Source organism: Oncorhynchus keta, chromosome 15 (genome assembly GCF_023373465.1).
Source record: "Oncorhynchus keta strain PuntledgeMale-10-30-2019 chromosome 15, Oket_V2, whole genome shotgun sequence".
In the NCBI taxonomy this organism is placed as follows: domain Eukaryota; kingdom Metazoa; phylum Chordata; class Actinopteri; order Salmoniformes; family Salmonidae; genus Oncorhynchus; species Oncorhynchus keta.
The window spans coordinates 12,506,076-12,526,098 of NC_068435.1; the positions used below are offsets into that span (position 1 = coordinate 12,506,076).

At 45.3% G+C, this 20,023-nt stretch overlaps 1 protein-coding gene across 2 annotated transcripts; it reads right to left on the minus strand.

Moving 5' to 3' along the window:
• Nucleotides 1-5,715: 5,715 nt before the first annotated feature.
• On the minus strand, nucleotides 5,716-18,445 carry LOC118381013 (regulator of G-protein signaling 5-like). 2 transcript variants are annotated; one of them, XM_035767979.2, is made up of 5 exons: nucleotides 18,284-18,445; nucleotides 17,566-17,751; nucleotides 8,008-8,069; nucleotides 7,698-7,864; nucleotides 5,716-6,367 (listed from the first exon to the last, which is right to left on the minus strand). In XM_035767979.2, exons 1-5 carry the CDS (start codon nucleotides 18,325-18,327, stop codon nucleotides 6,206-6,208), a joined length of 621 nt encoding a protein of 206 aa, XP_035623872.1. In that variant the 5' UTR covers nucleotides 18,328-18,445; the 3' UTR covers nucleotides 5,716-6,205. The 2 variants fall into 2 exon arrangements, with proteins under 2 accessions (XP_035623872.1, XP_035623873.1); XM_035767980.2 differs by lacking the exon at nucleotides 8,008-8,069 and having other exon boundaries at nucleotides 7,698-7,845.
• Nucleotides 18,446-20,023: the final 1,578 nt, after the last annotated feature.

The window sequence follows — 20,023 nt, forward strand, 5'->3', positions numbered from 1 at the left end:
GATCCTCCTCTCCACCCTCTCAGGTCTGGGCGTCTCAGGCTCTATCAGATCCTCCTCTCCACCCTCTCAGGGCTGGGCGTCTCAGGCTCTATCAGATCCTCCTCTCCACCCTCTCAGGGCTGGGCGTCTCAGGCTCTATCAGATCCTCCTCTCCACCCTCTCAGGGCTGGGCGTCTCAGGCTCTATCAGATCCTCCTCTCCACCCTCTCAGGTCTGGGTGTCTCAGGCTCTATCAGATCCTCCTCACCACCCTCTCAGGGCTGGGTGTCTCAGGCTCTATCAGATCCTCCTCTCCATCCTCTCAGGGCTGGGTGTCTCAGGCTCCATCAGATCCTCCTCTCCACCCTCTCAGGGCTGGGTGTCTCAGGCTCTATCAGATCCTCCTCTCCACCCTCTCAGGGCTGGGTGTCTCAGGCTCCATCAGATTCTCCTCTCCACCCTCTCAGGGCTGGGCGTCTCAGGCTCTGCACACTCTTGGATTGCATCCAACCTGGCAGGCCGCTCCTACCAGGTGACCTGGAGAGGATCTGTGTCTGCACCACATACTGTCACTACTGGAGTCTTACTTACTTAGTCTTTATTTAACTGTGTCCCCTAGGGCTTGGTTCTAGGCCCTCTCCTCTTCTCTCTATACACCAAGTCAGATCCTCACATGGTCTCTCCTCTCATTGCGGATGACACTCAACTACTTTTCCCCTTCCACCCTTCTGACACCCAGGTGGCGACACGCATCTCTGCGTGCCTGGCAGATATTTAAACTTGGATCTCGGCCCACCACCTCAAGCTCAATCTCGACAAGACGGAACTGCTTTTTCTGGCGGGGAAGGCCTGCCTGTCCTAATCCAGGCACTTCTCCTCTCCCATCTGGACTACTGCAACTTGCTGTTGGCTGAGCTCCCTGCTTGTACCATCAAACCTCTACAACTTATCCAGAACGCTGCAGCCCGCCTTGTTTTCAACCTTCCTACGTCCTCTCATGTCACCCCACTTCTCCGTACACTCCACTGGCTTCCAGTCGAAGCTTGCATCCACTACAAGGCCATGGTGCCTACCTTCAGGCTATGCTCAAACCCTACACCTCAACTCGAGCACTCTGTTCTGCCACCACAGGTCTCTTGGCCCTCCCACCCCTACGGGCAGGCAGCTCCCGCTCAGCCCAGTCCAAGCTCTTTTCTCTCCTGGCACCCCAATGGTGGAATCAGCTTCCCCCTGAATTTAGGACAGCGGAGTCGTTGCCCCGAGAACATCGGACACTCTACCTCTTCAAAGAGTATCTTAAATAATCCTCCTCACCTCTTGAAAGTACAATGAGAAGATTTGTGTTTGCACCACGTTAATTATCTCTGAAAATATTTGTAATGTTGTAGTTCTTGTTCATGAAATTCATGCTAATGTTGGGTTTTTGAGCTAACGCCCAATTGACTCCCATTCACTCCTTGAAGGAGCGCTCTCCTTGTCCCAGTATCGCCCAGAATGCACCACGACGCAGGGCAACGTACACAATGGGCATTTAATACGATTAATACAAATGGAGTTTCCCATCTCCTCAAAAGTATCTCTGATATCTCAGTAACCACAAGGAGAAATGTCCATCACAAGAGACAAGCCTGGGGGAAAAATATTTTATATTAGAAATACTTAAGTTGAAAAAAAATAGTCGAATGTGAATGACAATCCATCCCTTCATTTGAGTGGCATTTTCATGACGCAAACCTTATTGTTACAGTAGGCCCGCCCTCTAGTTATGACATCATGTTTGGATGTTATTCTGTTTTATGAGTCAAGCTTGATACTGGCCTGTTCTCTCAGTGTCCAGAGGATGGCACTAGATCTCTGTATTAGACATGCTGACAAATCTCAACAACATTATAACAAATGTCAGATTCCTCTCAATAGGGGGAAATTCCATGGTAACAGATTCAAGAGTTTTCACTTTAAAATGTATAACAAACAAAAATAATTTATGTTCAAAGTTTAACAAACCATAGACCTTATTAATGCACAATGACTACTCGTAATCATTTCCATAGAAAATTGTACAAAAACATATTTACAGGAACTGTACAGATCCAAACTTTGCATCTGCACCGTTTTTTTCAGTAGGGGAGAGTGGGTCAAGTTGAGCCAAAAGGATAAGTTGTTTTTCGGAAACCATACATACAATTATTAATCATTTGACCAAATATTTAGGAAGAGGTCATCATTTCATTGAGTCTGAGAAGGAGTTGGGTCCAAAAACAGATTTTCATCAAGTGAAATGAATGCATCGGTTGGGGTCTCTATACGTTTTAATATTAGGACCTAAACCTAGCATGAATGTGCATACTTTACTTATAGCTGTGTGGGCTAATATAGTTTAAATGTTTGCCTTGGGGTAAGGAGTGTCAATGGCCATCGGGTAAGTTGAGACAATGTTGGAGCCAATGTCAAGTTGAGCAATTGGAAGTATTTCTTCCCTGGCGTAATGCAAGGCATTATGGGATATGGGGTAACAACAGGCCTGCCCTATTTTTAAGTGTTTACAAAAGTACAAAGTTTGTTAGGTGTTAAGACTGTGTTAAATTATTAAAATACTATTGTGTTTGAGAAATAAAGATAGACATGATTTTTAAAAAGTAGTGGTAATATTTAATTCAGTACAGAAATATGTAGGCGGCTTAACTTAGTCAACTTGAGCTGCAGGGGTACGAGGTCATTGAGGTAGCTATGTACAGAGCTGCAGGGGTACGAGGTCATTGAGGTAGCTATGTACAGAGCTGCAGGGGTACGAGGTCATTGAGGTAGCTATGTACAGAGCTGCAGGGGTACGAGGTCATTGAGGTAGCTATGTACAGAGCTGCAGGGGTACGAGGTCATTGAGGTAGCTATGTACAGAGCATCCACTAAAGTATTCAGACCCATTCACCTTTTCCACATTTTGTTAGATTACAACATTTCTAAAAACTTTGTTTTTGCTTTGTCATGTTGGGGTATTGTGTGTAGATTGAGGGCCAAAACTATTGAATACATTTTAGAAGAAGGCTGTAACGTAACAAAATGTGGAAAAAGTAAAGGTGTCACTGTAATAGTAGGGGTAAAGTGACTAGGTAAAAGTCAGTGAAAGAGTGTGTGAAGAGTCCAGTGTGTGTGTGTGAAGAGTCCAGTGTGTGTGTGAAGAGTCCAGTGTGTGTGTGTGAAGAGTCCAGTGTGTGTGTGTGTGTGTGAAGAGTCCAGTGTGTGTGTGTGTGAAGAGTCCAGTGTGTGTGAAGATTCCAGTGTCTACAAGAGAGTCCGGGTAGCCGTTTGATTAGCTATTTAGCAGATGTCTTGGAGGTAGAAGCTGTTCAGGGTCCTATTGGTTCCAGACTTGGCGCTCTGGTACCACTTGCCGTGCGGTAGCAGAGAGAACAGTCTATGGCTTAGGTGGCTCGAGTAATTGAAAATGTTTGGGGCCTTCCTCTGACATTAGCAAGTGTCATCAAAATTGATAAAAGGTTTGAAAAACTATTCTAATAAATGTAACAGTTGGCCAATGGAGAAGTTAACCCAAACATTTGGAATGTTTTTAATCCTTAAACTATTGACTGGATTATAGCACATTAAACATTTTACTGGCACTGACATTTAATGGAGGTCAGGGATTTTGGTGGAAATTCCAGCATTCTATTTATTTATTTATTTATTTTTAATCTTAGAATGCACTCAAATGTATCAGATATTTTGTAAATATTTTGTGTTAAAATAAAGAGAATTACGTGCCTACTTTGCATAAATACATACTTATTTGCATAAACACAGGGGTGAACCAAAAACTTCCTCTGTCTCGGCCTACCTGCACTCACCTGCACTGTCTAGACTGACTCATTAATTACTGTGTCACGTTCTCTTGCATAATTCAATAACAGGATAGTCTAAGATTAAAAATCAACAGGTTTGGCTCTAGATTACACCTATATATATATATATATATATATACATATATATATATATATATACAGTGCCTTGCGAAAGTATTCGGCCCCCTTGAACTTTGCGACCTTTTGCCACATTTCAGGCTTCAAACATAAAGATATAAAACTGTATTTATTTGTGAAGAATCAACAACAAGTGGGACACAATCATGAAGTGGAACGACATTTATTGGATATTTCAAACTTTTTTAACAAATCAAAAACTGAAAAATTTCACAAGGCACTGTATATACTTGACTTTGTTTTTTGAGATCAGACATAATATCACTATAATCTGAGTGTTGCTACTGACAACGCCTGGTATAGAGGTCCTGGATGGCAGGGACCTCGGCCCCAGTGATGTACTGGGCCGTACTCACTACCCTCTGTAGTGCCTTGCAGTTGCCATACCCAGCGGTGATGCAGCCAGTCAAGATGCTCTCGATGGTGCAGCTGTAGAACTTTTGGAGGAACTTTAAAATTGGATTTGATCCGGGGTGAATTGTGCCAAGGTACCACTTTTTGTTTTTGGACAAGTTATTTTTCAAAACTTTAATGTTTACATAAATTCTGATTATTTCCAGAGATCCGAAACATCCTGAAATATATGCAGATATCTTTGTTAGTAAGGATACCATATTTCCCTTGACAGAGTGATACTGAATGTAAACCATTGCTCAATTTACCACACTCTCCCCAGTATGTTTTTTTTTACTGTGTAAATTGTTCAAAGTAGTCATTGTGCATAGAGTTGTATGATTTGTTAAACTTTGAAATCAATGGTTTTTAGTTTGGCATACAATTGAAAGTGAAAAATCGGAGTCTCCGTGACCGTGGAATTGCCCACAGTGCACCCATAATGCACCATTTCAAATTGACCAGAAAATTGTCTTGATGGGTCGTTCTACCGAATGGTCTGATGACTATAGTTCCACTTTTGAATTTCACTTAAGAGTTTGACACAATAAGTAGTGACAAAATGTCCACATCTTCATGGAAATTAGGTTTGACTATTTTGAGTCGGGATGACGTCTGAAACAAATCATTGACCCAAGGCACAGAGAGTAGCCAGAAACATCAATACACCTCACTGAACAGAGTGCAGCGTCACCCCCCCCCCCCCACACACACACACAAAAACATATGTGACATGAACAAGTGGTCAAGAGCATAACATTTGTAAAACACCTTCAAATCCCTAATCTGACACAAAGGTTGTTCCTTTGCAATGCTTTCTGTCTGGGTACTGACTGTACTCATTTATTATTTATCATTACAGGCAAGAGCAGCTGAACAAGGTGCAATTTTCTCAGTCCTCTTTCTTTAGCTGACCTAAATTCAACCAAAGTATAACAGTTTTGCTTCAGCTTGAAAGCCCCATTCGAGACGCCAGGCCTATTTTCAAAGCCATGACGATAAGAGTTACGAACATGAGGTTTAAGAGCAACCACACTGATGTCCAACAGTGAAATAAATTATACAGATTGGTCAAAGTTACGTAGCTTGACATGTTTTTTTTTTATTGCAGATTGAATGAATTGAATGAATGAATGAAAACACTTTCTATTTTCAGAGGTGTGTCATGCATGTCAGGTAAAGCTCTGATGTACTCACTATATCATCTGTTGGTGGTGTGCATAGTTAGTTATGTGAATAGTGGTTAACTTGTGTTGTCACTGCATTGTCTCCCCATCCTTCCTCAAACCACACACACACACTCTTCATCATATTTCTGAAGTATTCATTTATACATTGCAGTGCTAAAATTAAGACTTAAAAAAAAGTGTTTTGTGTGTAATATTTATTTCTATTAGATACTGTATCAGTTGAATAATGGTTCAGGTAAATATGTGCTAAATATCAGATTCCAAAAAATGACTAACAGACCAATCAATAAATCAGTCATTTACCCAACGAACCCTCCAATCAGTCATTTACCCAACGAACCCTCCAATCAGTCATTTACCCAACGAACCCTCCAATCAGTCATTTACCCAACGAACCCTCCAATCAGTCATTTACCCAACGAACCCTCCAATCAGTCATTTACCCAACGAACCCTCCAATCAGTCATTTACCCAACGAATCCTCCAATCAGTCATTTACCCAACGAACCCTCCAATCAGTCATTTACCCAACGAATCCTCCAATCAGTCATTTACCCAACGAACCCTCCAATCAGTCATTTACCCAACGAACCCTCCAATCAGTCATTTACCCAACGAACCCTCCAATCAGTCCGATGACACGACTCTAGCCAATCAGTGTTTGAATGTCTACTTTATAATCTCCTGGTATTGGTTGGATTTGAGGAACCTCCTGTATGAATCTTTCTCCATGAGGGCAAAGACCTGTCTCTGGGCTAGGTCAAAGGTCATAGGAGTCAGTCGGCCCAAGTTCCTTACTGTTACGTCCTTGGTGATGTGGTCAATGTTCACCTGTTGGAGGCAGAGAGTCAGCTGAGCATTAGAATCGAATGACTTGAGGGATAGTGCCTTTATAATGAGAAGGTCCATGTTTCAATGTATCCTGTTGTTACAGAGCCTGGGTGTATGTGACGTGTATTCGTTATGTTAGATCAATAAGGACGTGACAAAATATAGGTAAGTTGACCACAGAGTACAGTAAAGATAATGTACCTTTTCTAGATGTAGTATATAGCATGAATTGTTTAAGAAATTGCACTGTAATGAATATTACATGAAAATGTATACTAAAGTAAGGTATCGTGTCAATCATCATATGGTAGACAACCTAATCTTACCATTGGGCTATCATTGACTGATTACTATGGTAATACCTCTCAAAAACAAACACAGTATTTGTGTAATGTTTGTGCAGTCTAGGACCACTGTACTTCGTATAACCTCACGCAGTGGGCCAAGGTAAAGTGTGTAAATACTAATTCCCTGGTCTGGCACATCAATAGACGCTTTGAAGCTTTTCGTCTCTGTTCTTTACTCAGCAAACAAACGTCCTATTCATTACACGACCCAGTAAAAACCCATTCCTACCCAAAACACGTCCTATTCATTACACGACCCAGTAAAAACCCATTCCTACCCAAAACACGTCCTATTCATTACACGACCCAGTAAAAGCCCATTCCTACCCAAACAAGACTGGCACATGTTCAGTGAACAATATTAACAGAGTTTCAAAACTAAAGTCCTCATCTAATTTGATGAATTACACTCGAGGATTGACATCAAGCCCATTGTCATTTCATAACTATGTCAATGTTTCTTTTGCACACCAATATCTCTACCTGTACATGACCATCTGATCATTTATCACTCCAGTGTTAATCTGCAAAATTGTAATTATTCGCCTACCTCCTCATGCATTTTGCACACATTGTATATAGACTCCCCCTTTTTTTCTACTGTGTTATTGACTTGTTAATTGTTTACTCCATGTGTAACTCTGTGTTGTCTGTTCACACTGCTATGCTTTATCTTGGCCAGGTCACAGTTGCAAATGAGAACTTGTTCTCAACTAGCCTAACTGGTTAAATAAAGGTGTTCTCAACTAGACTACCTGGTTAAATAAAGGTGTTCTCAACTTGCCTACCTGGTTAAATAAAGGTGAAATAAAAATAAAAAATAAATCAGATGCAGGGTTGTGTTCATTAGGGCACACAACAGAAAACTTAGAACGAGCGCTTCTTATTGGACAAGTCCAGATAGTCCCTCCCTACTTCAGTCTTTATTCTTCAGTTTGGTGCCTATCGAACACAGCCCTGGAAAAAGGAGAATTAGAACAAACCTCCCAATGGGCCCCGGTCTGTATAAACTCCTTATAAATCCTCTTAGCCTTGGCTTCCATTTTGCTTGTTTCTCTGGTCCTCTTGTAGTCCTCACAGGCTACCCAGAACTCAATGTTCTCCTCGCTGAACTCTGACCTCAGGAAGCCCCTGAAAGTAGCCAGACCATCTGTTAGGGAGAGGAAGAGGAATACAGTAAGTTATCTGATTTGAAGTTTACCAAAGTAGAGTCAATGATTGACTGCAACATAGTCTCATTAGAATATGTCAAAATACTGATATTTAACCATTTGTTTAAGTGCTGAAACTTACAGTTGTTGGTCAGTACATTGTCCAGGGCCTTCCCCCACTGCGATGCTTCCGCTCTTGATGGTCTTGAAAGAGACATATTTTATTATAACATAAAGTAAATATATCATGTAAAGGATGTCCACAAAATAGAGATGTGTTTTTATGTTTGCATGTCTTGTTTTACCAGGTAAGTTGACTGAGAACACATTCTCATTTACAGCAACGATCTGGGGAATAGTTACAGGGGGATGCATCAGCCAATTGGATACTGGGGATGACTAAGTGGCCATAGATTGTATGAGTGCCAGAATGGGACTTTAGCCAGGACCCCAGGTCAACACACTTACTATTACGGTAAGTGCCATGGGATCTTTAGTGACCACAGAAAGTCAGGACATCTGTTTAACGTCCCATCCAAAAAAACAGCACCCTACACAGGGCAATGTCCCCAATCCCTGCCCTGGGGCATTGGGATATTTTATTTAGACCAGAGGAAAGAGTGCCTCCTACTGGCTCTCCAACACCACTTCCAGCAGCATCTGGTCTCCCATCCAGGGACCAACCAGAGACCAACCAGGACCGATCCTGATTAACTTCAGAGTCAAGTCAGCAGTGGGACGCAGGGTGGTATGCTGCTGGTGTGTGTGGGTGCGTGTATGTTGAACTGTATGGCTGCGTTTACATAGGCAGCCCAATTATGATATTTCTTCCACAAATTGGTCTTTTGACCAATCGCATCAGATCTTTTCCAGAGCAGCTGAATTTCTAAAGAATTCGGCTCCTTTTGTGTTGCACCCTTTAAATGCACCCTTTAAATGACAGGCAAATCCTGTCCATCCTCATCTTTGGCAACTTAAATTAAGGCTTGGTTGAAAGCAAAATGTATTTGTTTATTAGCTTATTTTTCTGTCATATACGTTGTTAAAGAGACAGTCTACATTTTCCAAAGTAATGTATCACAATGGAAAATGTGCTTTTTCACAATGTAGAAACATAACACTGCAGAACATGAATTTGTAAATATAATGACAAGTATTTAGTTCAACATTTGAGCTTTTACAATAATAATTATTTCACATAATTGTTGAAACTGCCTTGTCCGTTTACGATATTACAATATCAAAGAAATGACTGCAAACAACAAACACTGTATTTTTCCTCTCGGACATCACACGCCATAGAACAGCAGAATATGTAAGGCAGATTTTTTTTACAATGGTTACCGCACTCCTCTCTTCCATTTCTCCTCCGTTACATCAACAAAACAAAAACAATAACAAAGGCGCTGGGGCGAACAGGGAGAACAGGGTGAACAGGGCGAACAGGGCGAACAGGGTGAACAGGGCGAACAGGACGAACAGGGTGAACAGGGTGAACAGGCGCTGGGGCGAACAGGGCGAACAGGGCGAACAGGGTGAACAGGCGCTGGGGTGAACAGGGAGAACAGGGCGAACAGGGTGAACAGGCGCTGGGGTGAACAGGGAGAACAGGGCGAACAGGGTGAACAGGGAGAACAGGCGCTGGGGTGAACAGGGAGAACAGGGCGAACAGGGCGAACAGGGTGAACAGGGTGAACAGGCGCTGGGGTGAACAGGGAGAACAGGGTGAACAGGGCGAACAGGGCGAACAGGGAGAACAGGGTGAACAGGGCGAACAGGGCGAACAGGGTGAACAGGGTGAACAGGCGCTGGGGCGAACAGGGCGAACAGGGCGAACAGGGTGCACAGGGAGAACAGGGTGAACAGGGCGAACAGGGTGAACAGGGTGAACAGGCGCTGGGGTGAACAGGGAGAACAGGGCGAACAGGGCGAACAGGGTGAACAGGGTGAACAGGCGCTGGGGTGAACAGGGAGAACAGGGTGAACAGGGCGAACAGGGCGAACAGGGTGAACAGGGTGAACAGGGAGAACAGGGTGAACAGGGCGAACAGGGCGAACAGGGTGAACAGGGAGAACAGCGTGAACAGGGAGAACAGGGAGAACAGGGCGAACAGGGCGAACAGGGCGAACAGGGCGAACAGGGTGAACAGGGTGAACAGGGAGAACAGGGTGAACAGGGCGAACAGGGCGAACAGGGTGAACAGGGTGAACAGGGAGAACAGGGTGAACAGGGCGAACAGGGTGAACAGGGTGAACAGGGCGAACAGGGTGAACAGGGTGAACAGGCGCTGGGGCGAACAGGGCAAACAGGGCGAACAGGGTGAACAGGCGCTGGGGTGAACAGGGAGAACAGGGTGAACAGGGCGAACAGGGAGAACAGGGTGAACAGGGCGAACAGGGTGAACAGGGTGAACAGGCGCTGGGGCGAACAGGGCGAACAGGGCGAACAGGGTGAACAGGCGCTGGGGTGAACAGGGAGAACAGGGCGAACAGGGTGAACAGGGAGAACAGGGTGAACAGGGCGAACAGGGTGAACAGGGTGAACAGGGTGAACAGGCGCTGGGGTGAACAGGGAGAACAGTGTGAACAGGGCGAACAGGGCGAACAGGGTGAACAGGGTGAACAGGCGCTGGGGTGAACAGGGAGAACAGGGCGAACAGGGCGAACAGGGTGAACAGGGTGAACAGGCGTTGGGGTGAACAGGGAGAACAGGGTGAACAGGGCGAACAGGGCGAACAGGGTGAACAGGGTGAACAGGGAGAACAGGGTGAACAGGGCGAACAGGGCGAACAGGGCGAACAGGGTGAACAGGGAGAACAGGGTGAACAGGGCGAACAGGGCGAACAGGGCGAACAGGGTGAACAGGGAGAACAGGGCGAACAGGCGCTGGGGTGAACAGGGAGAACAGGGTGAACAGGGCGAACAGGGCGAACAGGGCGAACAGGGTGAACAGGGAGAACAGGGTGAACAGGGTGAACAGGGCGAACAGGGCGAACAGGGTGAACAGGGTGAACAGGGCGAACAGGGTGAACAGGGAGAACAGGGTGAACAGGGTGAACAGGGCGAACAGGGCGAACAGGGTGAACAGGCGCTGGGGTGAACAGGGAGAACAGGGCGAACAGGGCGAACAGGGCGAACAGGGTGAACAGGGAGAACAGGGTGAACAGGGCGAACAGGGTGAACAGGGAGAACAGGGTGAACAGGGCGAACAGGGTGAACAGGGCGAACAGGGCGAACAGGGTGAACAGGGTGAACAGGGCGAACAGGGCGAACAGGGTGAACAGGGCGAACAGACGCTGGGGTGAACAGGCGCTGGGGTGAACAGGGCGAACAGGGTGAACAGGGTGAACAGGGCGAACAGGGTGAACAGGGAGAACAGGGTGAACAGGGCGAACAGGGTGAACAGGGCGAACAGGGTGAACAGGCGCTGGGGTGAACAGACGCTGGGGTGAACAGGGTGAACAGGGTGAACAGGGCGAACAGGGTGAACAGGGAGAACAGGGTGAACAGGGCGAACAGACGCTGGGGTGAACAGGCGCTGGGGTGAACAGGCGCTGGGGTGAACAGACGCTGGGGTGAACAGACGCTGGGGTGAACAGGCGTTGGGGTGAACAGACGCTGGGGTGAACAGGCGCTGGGGTGAACAGGCGCTGGGGTGAACAGGGTGAACAGGGTGAACAGGGCGAACAGGGTGAACAGGGAGAACAGGGTGAACAGGGCGAACAGACGCTGGGGTGAACAGACGCTGGGGTGAACAGGCGCTGGGGTGAACAGGCGCTGGGGTGAACAGGCGTTGGGGTGAACAGACGCTGGGGTGAACAGGGTGAACAGGCGCTGGGGTGAACAGACGCTGGGGTGAACAGGCGCTGGGGTGAACAGGGAGAACAGGGCGAACAGGGAGAACAGGGGAACAGGCGCTGCGGCGAACAGGGAGAACAGGGCAAACAGGGAGAACAGGGCGAACAGGGCGAACAGGGCGAACAGGGAGAACAGGGAGAACAGGGAGAACAGGGCGAACAGGGAGAACAGGGCGAACAGGGCGAACAGGGAGAACAGGGCGAACAGGGCGAACAGGAGAACAGGGTGAACAGGGTGAACAGGGAGAACAGGGAGAACAGGGAGAACAGGGCGAACAGGGAGAACAGGGAGAACAGGGAGAACAGGGCGAACAGGGAGAACAGGGCGAACAGGGCGAACAGGCGCTGTTTCCCAAAATGCGGATTAGATCTTAATGCCATGAATTGCAATAACAATTACAGAAGAGTTCTATAGCAAACATAGTATTCTGTTACAGTTACAATCTCCACTGATGTGCGCTCAAAGTGCATCTCTTTAGTCCGACTCAGAATTTACCAATCTTTGCAAACGTAACAGTATTACTATCACCATGAAGATGTACAATTGCCATTTGGCAAATCGGACCATAATTATACCCTCCTAAGCAGATGCTACGTGCAGGACTGTTTTGCACAGACTGGAATTTGTTCCAGGACTCTTCCGGTGGCATTGAGGAGGACACCACATCACATATTGCACACAATAAGTGCATCGATGACGTCGTCCCCACAGTGACTGTACGTACATACCCAAACCAGAAGCCATGGATTACAGGCAACATCCGCACTGAGCTAAAGGCTAGAGCTGCCGCTTTCAAGGAGCTCGACTCTAACCCGGAAGCTTATAAGAAATCCCACTATACCCTCTGACGAACCATCAAACAGGCAAAGCGTAAATACCAAACCATTACAGACTACAAAGGGAAGCACACCCGAGAGCTGCCCAGTGACACGAGCCTACCAAACTAGCTAAACTACTTCTATGCTCGCTTCGAGGCAAATAACACTGATACATGCATGAGAACACTAACTGTTCCGGAAGACTGTGTGATCACGCTATCCGCAGCCGATGTAAGACTTTTAAACAGGTTAACATTCACAAGGCTGCAGGGCCAGACAGATTACGAGGAAATGTACTGTGTGCATGCGCTGACCAACTGGCAAGTGTCCTCACTGACATTTTCATCCTCTCCCTGTCTGAGTCTGTAATACCAACCTGTTTTAAGCAGACCACCATAGTCCCTGTGCCCAAGAACACTAAGGTAACCTGCCTAAATGACTACCGACCATAGCATTCACGTCTGTAGCCATGAAGTGCTTTGAAAGGCTGGTCATGGCTCACATCAACACCTTATCCTAGAAACCCTAGAACCACCCCAACAGATCCACAGATGATGCAATCTATATTGCACTCCACAGTGCCCTTTCCAACTTGGACAAAAGGAACACCTATGTGAGAATGCTATTCATTGACTACAGCTCAGCGTTCAACACCATAGTCCCCTCAAAGCTCACCAATAAGCTAAGGACCCTGGGACTAAACGGCTCCCTTTGAAAATGGATCCTGGACTTCCTGACGGGCCACCCCCAGGTGGTAAAGGTAGGTAACAACACATCTGCCAAACTGATCCTCAACACAGGGGCCCCTCAGGGGTGCATGTGCAGTCCCTTCCTGTACTCCCTGTTCACTCATGACTGCACAGCCAGGCACGACCCCGACACCATCATTAAGTTTGCCGATGACACAACAGTGGTAGGCCTAATCAACGACGTGACAGCCTATAGAGAGGAGGTCAGAGACCTGGCCGTGTGGTGCCAGGACAACAACCTCTCCCTCAATATGATCAAGACAAAGGAGATGATTGTGGAATACAGGAAAAAGAGGTCCCCATTCTCATCGACGGGGCTGTAGTGGAGCAGGTTGAGAGCTTCAAGTTCCTTGGTGTCCATATCACCAACAAACTAACATGGTCCAAGCACACCAAGACACCTGACTTGTTGCATCTCTACCTGGTATGGCAACTGCTCGGCCTCCAATCGCAAGACACTGCAGAGGGTAGTGCGTACGGCCAAACTTCCTGACATCCAGGATCCAGCCATAAGACTCCTGAACATCTAATCAAATGGCTACCCAGACTATTTTCATTCATCCCCCCCTTTACACCGCTGCTACTCTCTGTTTTTATCATCTATGCATAGTCACTCTAAAAACTCTACCTACATGTACATATTGCCTCAACTAACCGGCTCCCCCGCACATTGACTCTGTACCGGTACCCTCCCTGTGTATAGTCTTGTAAAATAACAATAGCAGCTGCTCTTTAATTACTTGCTACTTGTATTACTTATTCTTACTCATATATGTTTTAAACTGCATTGTTGGTTAGGGGCTCATAAGTAAGCATTTCACTGTCTACACCTGTTGTATTCGGCACATGTGACTAATCAAATTTGATTTGAAGTAATAACAATTTTTCTTCTTGAACTTCACGGTGAACTTGTTCTTCTTGACTTCTTGTATTTTTCTGATAATCAAGTTTCCCCCCCTGCATTTGAACAGACAATGCTTGTTCCACAAGCTACATGACACCTGTTCTGGTTTCCTGGTGATCTTGATCATCCTCTCATTCTATATCTTCAGCTTGACCTTCATCCTACTTATGGACCCTTTCTGGGTCTTGTTCAGGTTCCTCTTCAGTTCCATGACTTCCATTTTGAGTTTACTCTGGTGCCTCGGCTTTGCCTCCAGCTGCTGCTTCTTCGAGATGCTCTCTTACTGCAGGTTGGAAGACATTTGCCTCACTCTCATCTTGGAATCAACAGGCGGTACTGCGCCCCATTCTGAGTATCTATGGGATGAGTCTTCGGCTGTTTATGTCCCACTGATGTTTTCTTCTTCCTCCCTCTTTAAGATTTGTTGTGTTTTGTGTATTTTCTCCATGAGATTGTCATGATGTCATACGCTTCTCGCATTGATGTGTCTTCCATTACTCTGCACATCACGCGAGACTGTGTATTTCCTTCTTCGTCTCTCAGGTACACCAGATTGATTGTCCAGTTCACATCCTAAGAGAAGGAACAAGTGAGAAAGACTTGTTGAAATGTAGGCATGAACCGTGTTGAGGTAATCCTTCCAGTTCAGTTTCTGCGTTTCTTCCAGTGTCCTTTAATAAGAGTGTTCTAGTGAAGCTGAGATTTGACTGTGGATGATAATGAGGTTGTTCTTCAGTGAAGGTATCCGCTGAGATTTGACTGTGGATGATATGAGGTTGTTCTTCAGTGAAGGTATCCCACTGTTGCATTCTTCTGAATAGTTCATTTCTCAAACTCCCTCATGATGATATCGGGTGGGTGGCCGAAGTGTAGAAGGAAATCATCGAAGACCTTGCGTGCTGCAGTCTTGTTCGGACTTGTTTTGTGTAGCGTAAGCCTGTGCTATTCAACACCATTGTTGATTCTTTCCATATGAAGGTAGTTGATTGAGTTTCTCTCGCCTTCATGCACATTTCCACAGACCAGAGAAGATGCTAGCTAGCTAGTTAGCGTCTCTTTCTCCCACGATTGTTGTCTTTTCTTCCCGCTGCAACATTCTCTCCTAGATTCTCTGTTCCCATTGTGACTTGTTTCAAACCTGACTTGTTTCAAACCGTTGTGACTTGTTTCAAACCGTTGTGACTTGTTTCAAACCGTTGTGACTTGTTTCAAACCGTTGTGACTTGTTTCAAACCGTTGTGACTTGTTTTAAACCAGCCGGAAAAAGACATTTTGTGTTGCACCTTTGAAATGACTCAGGAAAACTTGAAGGCTTGGTTCAATACAAAATATACGTTTTAGTACTTTTTGATCATAGCATTCTTAATTGCTCTCTTCTCAAGTTGTAACTCTACATGACTGATGTTCCCAAAGAGACTGTGTACAATTTACAAAGTAATGTATATCAAAATGAAGTGTGCTATTTCTGAATGACTATCAATATCAATCAACATTTGAACTTTTAGAATAACAACTGAACTCTCTAGGCAAAACATATTTGTTTCTAGGGTGTTCAACACCCTTGCCCACCAAAATATATACAGCAGTATGTGGACACTCTTTCAAATGAGTGGATTCGGCTATTTCAGCCACACCCATTGGTGACAGGTGTATAAAATCGAGGAGACCGCCATGCAATCTCCATAGACAAACATTGGCCGTAGAATGGCCATACAGAAGAGTTGAGTGACTTTCAGCGTGGCACCGTCATAGGATGCCACCTTTCCAACAAGCCGGAAACATGAAAAACAGCCCCAGACCATTATTCCTCCTCCACCAAATTTTACAGTTGGCACTACGCTCCAGAGTCCATGGGCGGCAAGCTGTTCATTGGGAGCGAACAAGAACTATTTGCTCCCGACGAACAGTTCTTGTGCTGACGTTGGTTCCAAAGGCAGTTTGGAACCCGATAATGAGTGCTGCAACTGAGGACAGACAATTTTTATGCGCTGTGCTCTTCAGCACTCTGTGGTGCCGTTTTGTGTGCTTGTGTGGCTTACCACTTGGCAACTGAGCCATTGTTGCATCTAGACGTTTCCACTTCACAATAACAGCACTTACAGTTGACCGGGGCAGCTGTAGCAGGGCAGACATTTGACAAATTGACTTGAAAAGTTGGCATCCTATGAAGGTGCAACGTTGAAAGTCTACTGCTAATGTCTGTCTATGGAGATTGCATGGCTGTTTTATATCTTAATTTTATACACCTGTCAGCAACGAGTGTGGCTGAAATAGCCAAATTCAATCATTTGAAGGGGTGTCCACATACTTTTGTATATATATACTGTATACACATCATGTTGGCAAAAACATTTTAAGCTTCAATATCAGAATAACACTCTGGAAAGTGAAGATGTCAAAGAACATCAAAAAGTAAACATTTCTGGAAACACCTTGCTGTTTTGGGTCGCATTTGCTATCAAAGAGTGGTGCGGTTGCTAACTAATTGTAAGTCAGTGAATTGCTTTGCTCCACAGCCAAAATACTTTTCCCAGACGTCTCATCCTGAATTGAATTTCACTGCTCTATCGATCGCTCCATACATCATTGTGGAGAAGAGAAGTTAGTGGGCATGACGTTTGGCCAGAGGGATGCGGATGGGTAGACAGGCAAAAGATGCTTAGCTAGCCACCTAAAGTTATTTACAATTAGTTACCAAAGTTTTCTACACTCCTTCGCTAGCTATCGTAAAGCTGTCGTCCTGTCACCTCCAAATATGAGGAGGTGTCTCCAGTTGTGTTTACATTTGATCATTGTGACCAGGGGTCAAAGTTAGCTGGTACGGAGTCCCAGAAAAATTAATAGTGGGGGTACGGCACACCGGTAAAACGGCACACCGGTACGGCACACCGGTAAAACGGCACACCGGTAAAACGGCACACCGGTAAAACGGCACACCGGTACGGCACACCGGTAAAACGGCACACCGGTACGGCACACCGGTAAAACATGAGCCTATCAGAATAATTACAATTATTGCAAAAAAATAAGTAATCACACCATTTATCATTTCTGTTTTTCAGAGGCATGAAAAAATAGCGAATAGACTTGTTGTGTGTGTTGCTCCAGAATGCGGTGTGGTTCAATTTTTAACAGTGACATTTTGCATAAGGCAGAGATGACTGGCTGAAATGGCGGGTGCACAGTGCACTGTTTGGAATTATTTTAGAGTGGACAAAAGTGTGCAGTTAAATGCTGACCACAGCGATCAGGTAAAATAACAACCTAATGTTTATATGTATGCAGTACAATTAGTCCACTGTATGTAAGAAATATAGGCAAGACAGATTTGGGACACGGCCAATGACTTATTCTGAACGCTTTTCCATTACCTGTCATACTTCAGAGGCGTCTCCAGACATCTCTCAGGTTTCTGTGGAAGAGGGATGGCGTTCTCAGGTTTCTTCTGAAAGGGGATTACGTTCTCAGGTTTTTTCTGAAAGGGGATGACGTTCTCAGTGTGTTCATGGCCAGGCCTCTGGAGCAGGGTACCAAACTTCACCTTGATATGTTTCGCCCTAGAAGAAGACGGAGAATGTGACAATCTGGCATACCATCCACTCAAAGATTCATTTATTGTCTGACGTTTTGAATCAGAATCACTCAGATCAGTCTTAGTAAGTAGATTCTCAACATTTCTTTTAATTGTAAAAAGTGAATAGGGAACATTTGAAAAGAACACACATACTGTACATTTACAGACAAAACATTAGGAGTCAGGAGAACAAGTGTTAAGCAACAAGTGTTAAGCAACAAGTGTTAAACAACAAGTGTTAAAGTGTAAAAGAACAGTTAAACAACTAAACAGGGTTTAAGTGTTAAACTGTTGGCATGGTTTTTAAAGACCCTGATAGAGCACCATGTAAAGCAAACGCACTGCAGAGAGGCAAAAACCTACATAGAAGTAACAAATCATCAATCAAACAGAGCCCTAAGATTAAACTGTTGTATCGGAAAGAGATGGAGTATGTATTTACATAGCCTACAAGGTGAACATTCATTCAGAATATATAATATTTGGACAGAATGCTCATATAGAACTGTACTCACCTCTCAATACATGTTTGCTGTAAGACTGCAAACCCTTTACACATTCTCTAAGCCTAACACTATTAGTTTGTCTGTAGAATCACTCTGTGAAAAAGTCTGTCCTCAAGTTCTGCTGTCGCCTACAAGAATGTAATGCTATATAGAGACAGCTTATTGGCCAAGGGCCTAAAGAAGAGGAGACGGGCCAGCCAATCACACAGTGTGTTGGAAGTCCATCTGAAGGTTCACAGAGTTAGAGAGAAGAGACATCTGTGTGGCTCATGTTGACATCACATTAGTTATATCCCAAAGGACATTAACCCATGTAGGGGGTCATTCACCCTCTGGGATCTGGCCACGCAATATGTCACAAAATCCTTTAAAAACATAACTTGCTCTGATTTAGTGTTGTACGTTATATTAAAACACGTTAACTATGACATGTTCACAAAGATATTTCATTTTCATGTCCACCCTTATCATAAAACCAAAAACTGCCTGATATATTTTAACTGAATTTAACCCCTCCTTCAATGCTACAGCCAACCCTTCCATCAATGCTACAGCCAACCCTTCCTTCACTGCTACAGCCAACCCTTCCCTCAATGCTACAGCCAACCCTTCCCTCAATGCTACAGCCAACCCTTCCTTCACTGCTACAGCCAACCCTTCCCTCAATGCTACAGCCAACCCTTCCCTCAATGCTACAGCCAACCCTTCCCTCAATGCTACAGCCAACCCTTCCTTCACTGCTACAGCCAACCCTTCCCTCAATGCTACAGCCAACCATTCCCTCAATGCTACAGCCAACCCTTCCCTCAATGCTACAGCCAACCCTTCCCTCAATGCTAAAGGAACCCTTCCTTCATTGCTACAGCCAACCCTTCCCTCAATGCCACAGCCAACCCTTCCCTCAATGCTCTGGATAAGAGCATCTGCTAAATGACTTAAATGTAAATGTAAATGCTAAAGGAACCTTTCCTTCATTGCTAAAGCCAACCATTCCCTCAATGCTAAAGGAACCCTTCCTTCATTGCTTACAGCCAACCATTCCCTCAATGCTACAGCCAACCATTCCTCAATGCCACAGCCAACCCTTCCTTCAATGCTAAAGGAACCTATTGCTAGCCAACCATTCCCTCAATGCTACAGCCAACCATTCCCTCAATGCTACAGCCAACCCTTCCCTCAATGCTACAGCCAACCCTTCCCTCAATGCTAAAGGAACCTTTCCTTCATTGCTACAGCCAACCATTCCCTCAATTCCCAACCCTTCCCTCAATGCTACAGCCAACCATTCCCTCAATGCTACAGCCAACCCTTCCCTCAATGCCACAGCCAACCCTTCCTCAATGCCACAGCCAACCCTTCCTTCAATGCTAAAGGAACCTTTCCTTCATTGCTACAGCCAACCCTTCCCTCAATGCTACAGCCAACCCTTCCCTCAATGCTACAGCCAACCCTTCCCTCACTGCTACAGCCAACCCTTCCCTCAATGCTACAGCCAACCCTTCCCTCACTGCTAAAACCATTCCCTCAATGCTACAGCCAACCCTTCCCTCAATGCTACAGCCAACCCTTCCCTCAATGCTAAAGGAACCCTTCCTTCATTGCTACAGCCAACCCTTCCCTCAATGCTACAGCCAACCCTTCCCTCAATGCTAAAGGAACCCTACCTTCATTGCTACAGCCAACCATTCCCTCAATGCTAAGCCAACCCTTCCCTCAATGCCACAGCCAACCCTTCCTTCAATGCTAAAG

What these genes read in the sequence shown, in the direction of transcription:
- LOC118381013 (XM_035767979.2), bottom strand. Translation starts at nt 18,327, where the DNA reads ATGTGTAAAGGGTTTGCAGTCTTACAGCAAACATGTATTGAGAG. An exon ending in CAGCAAACATGTATTGAGAG is followed by an intron (nt 17,752 to 18,283) that starts GTGAGTACAGTT and finishes GTCTTCTTCTAG; the next exon opens with GGCGAAACATATCAAGGTGA. An exon ending in CAATGTACTGACCAACAACT is followed by an intron (nt 7,865 to 8,007) that starts GTAAGTTTCAGC and finishes TCTCCCTAACAG; the next exon opens with ATGGTCTGGCTACTTTCAGG.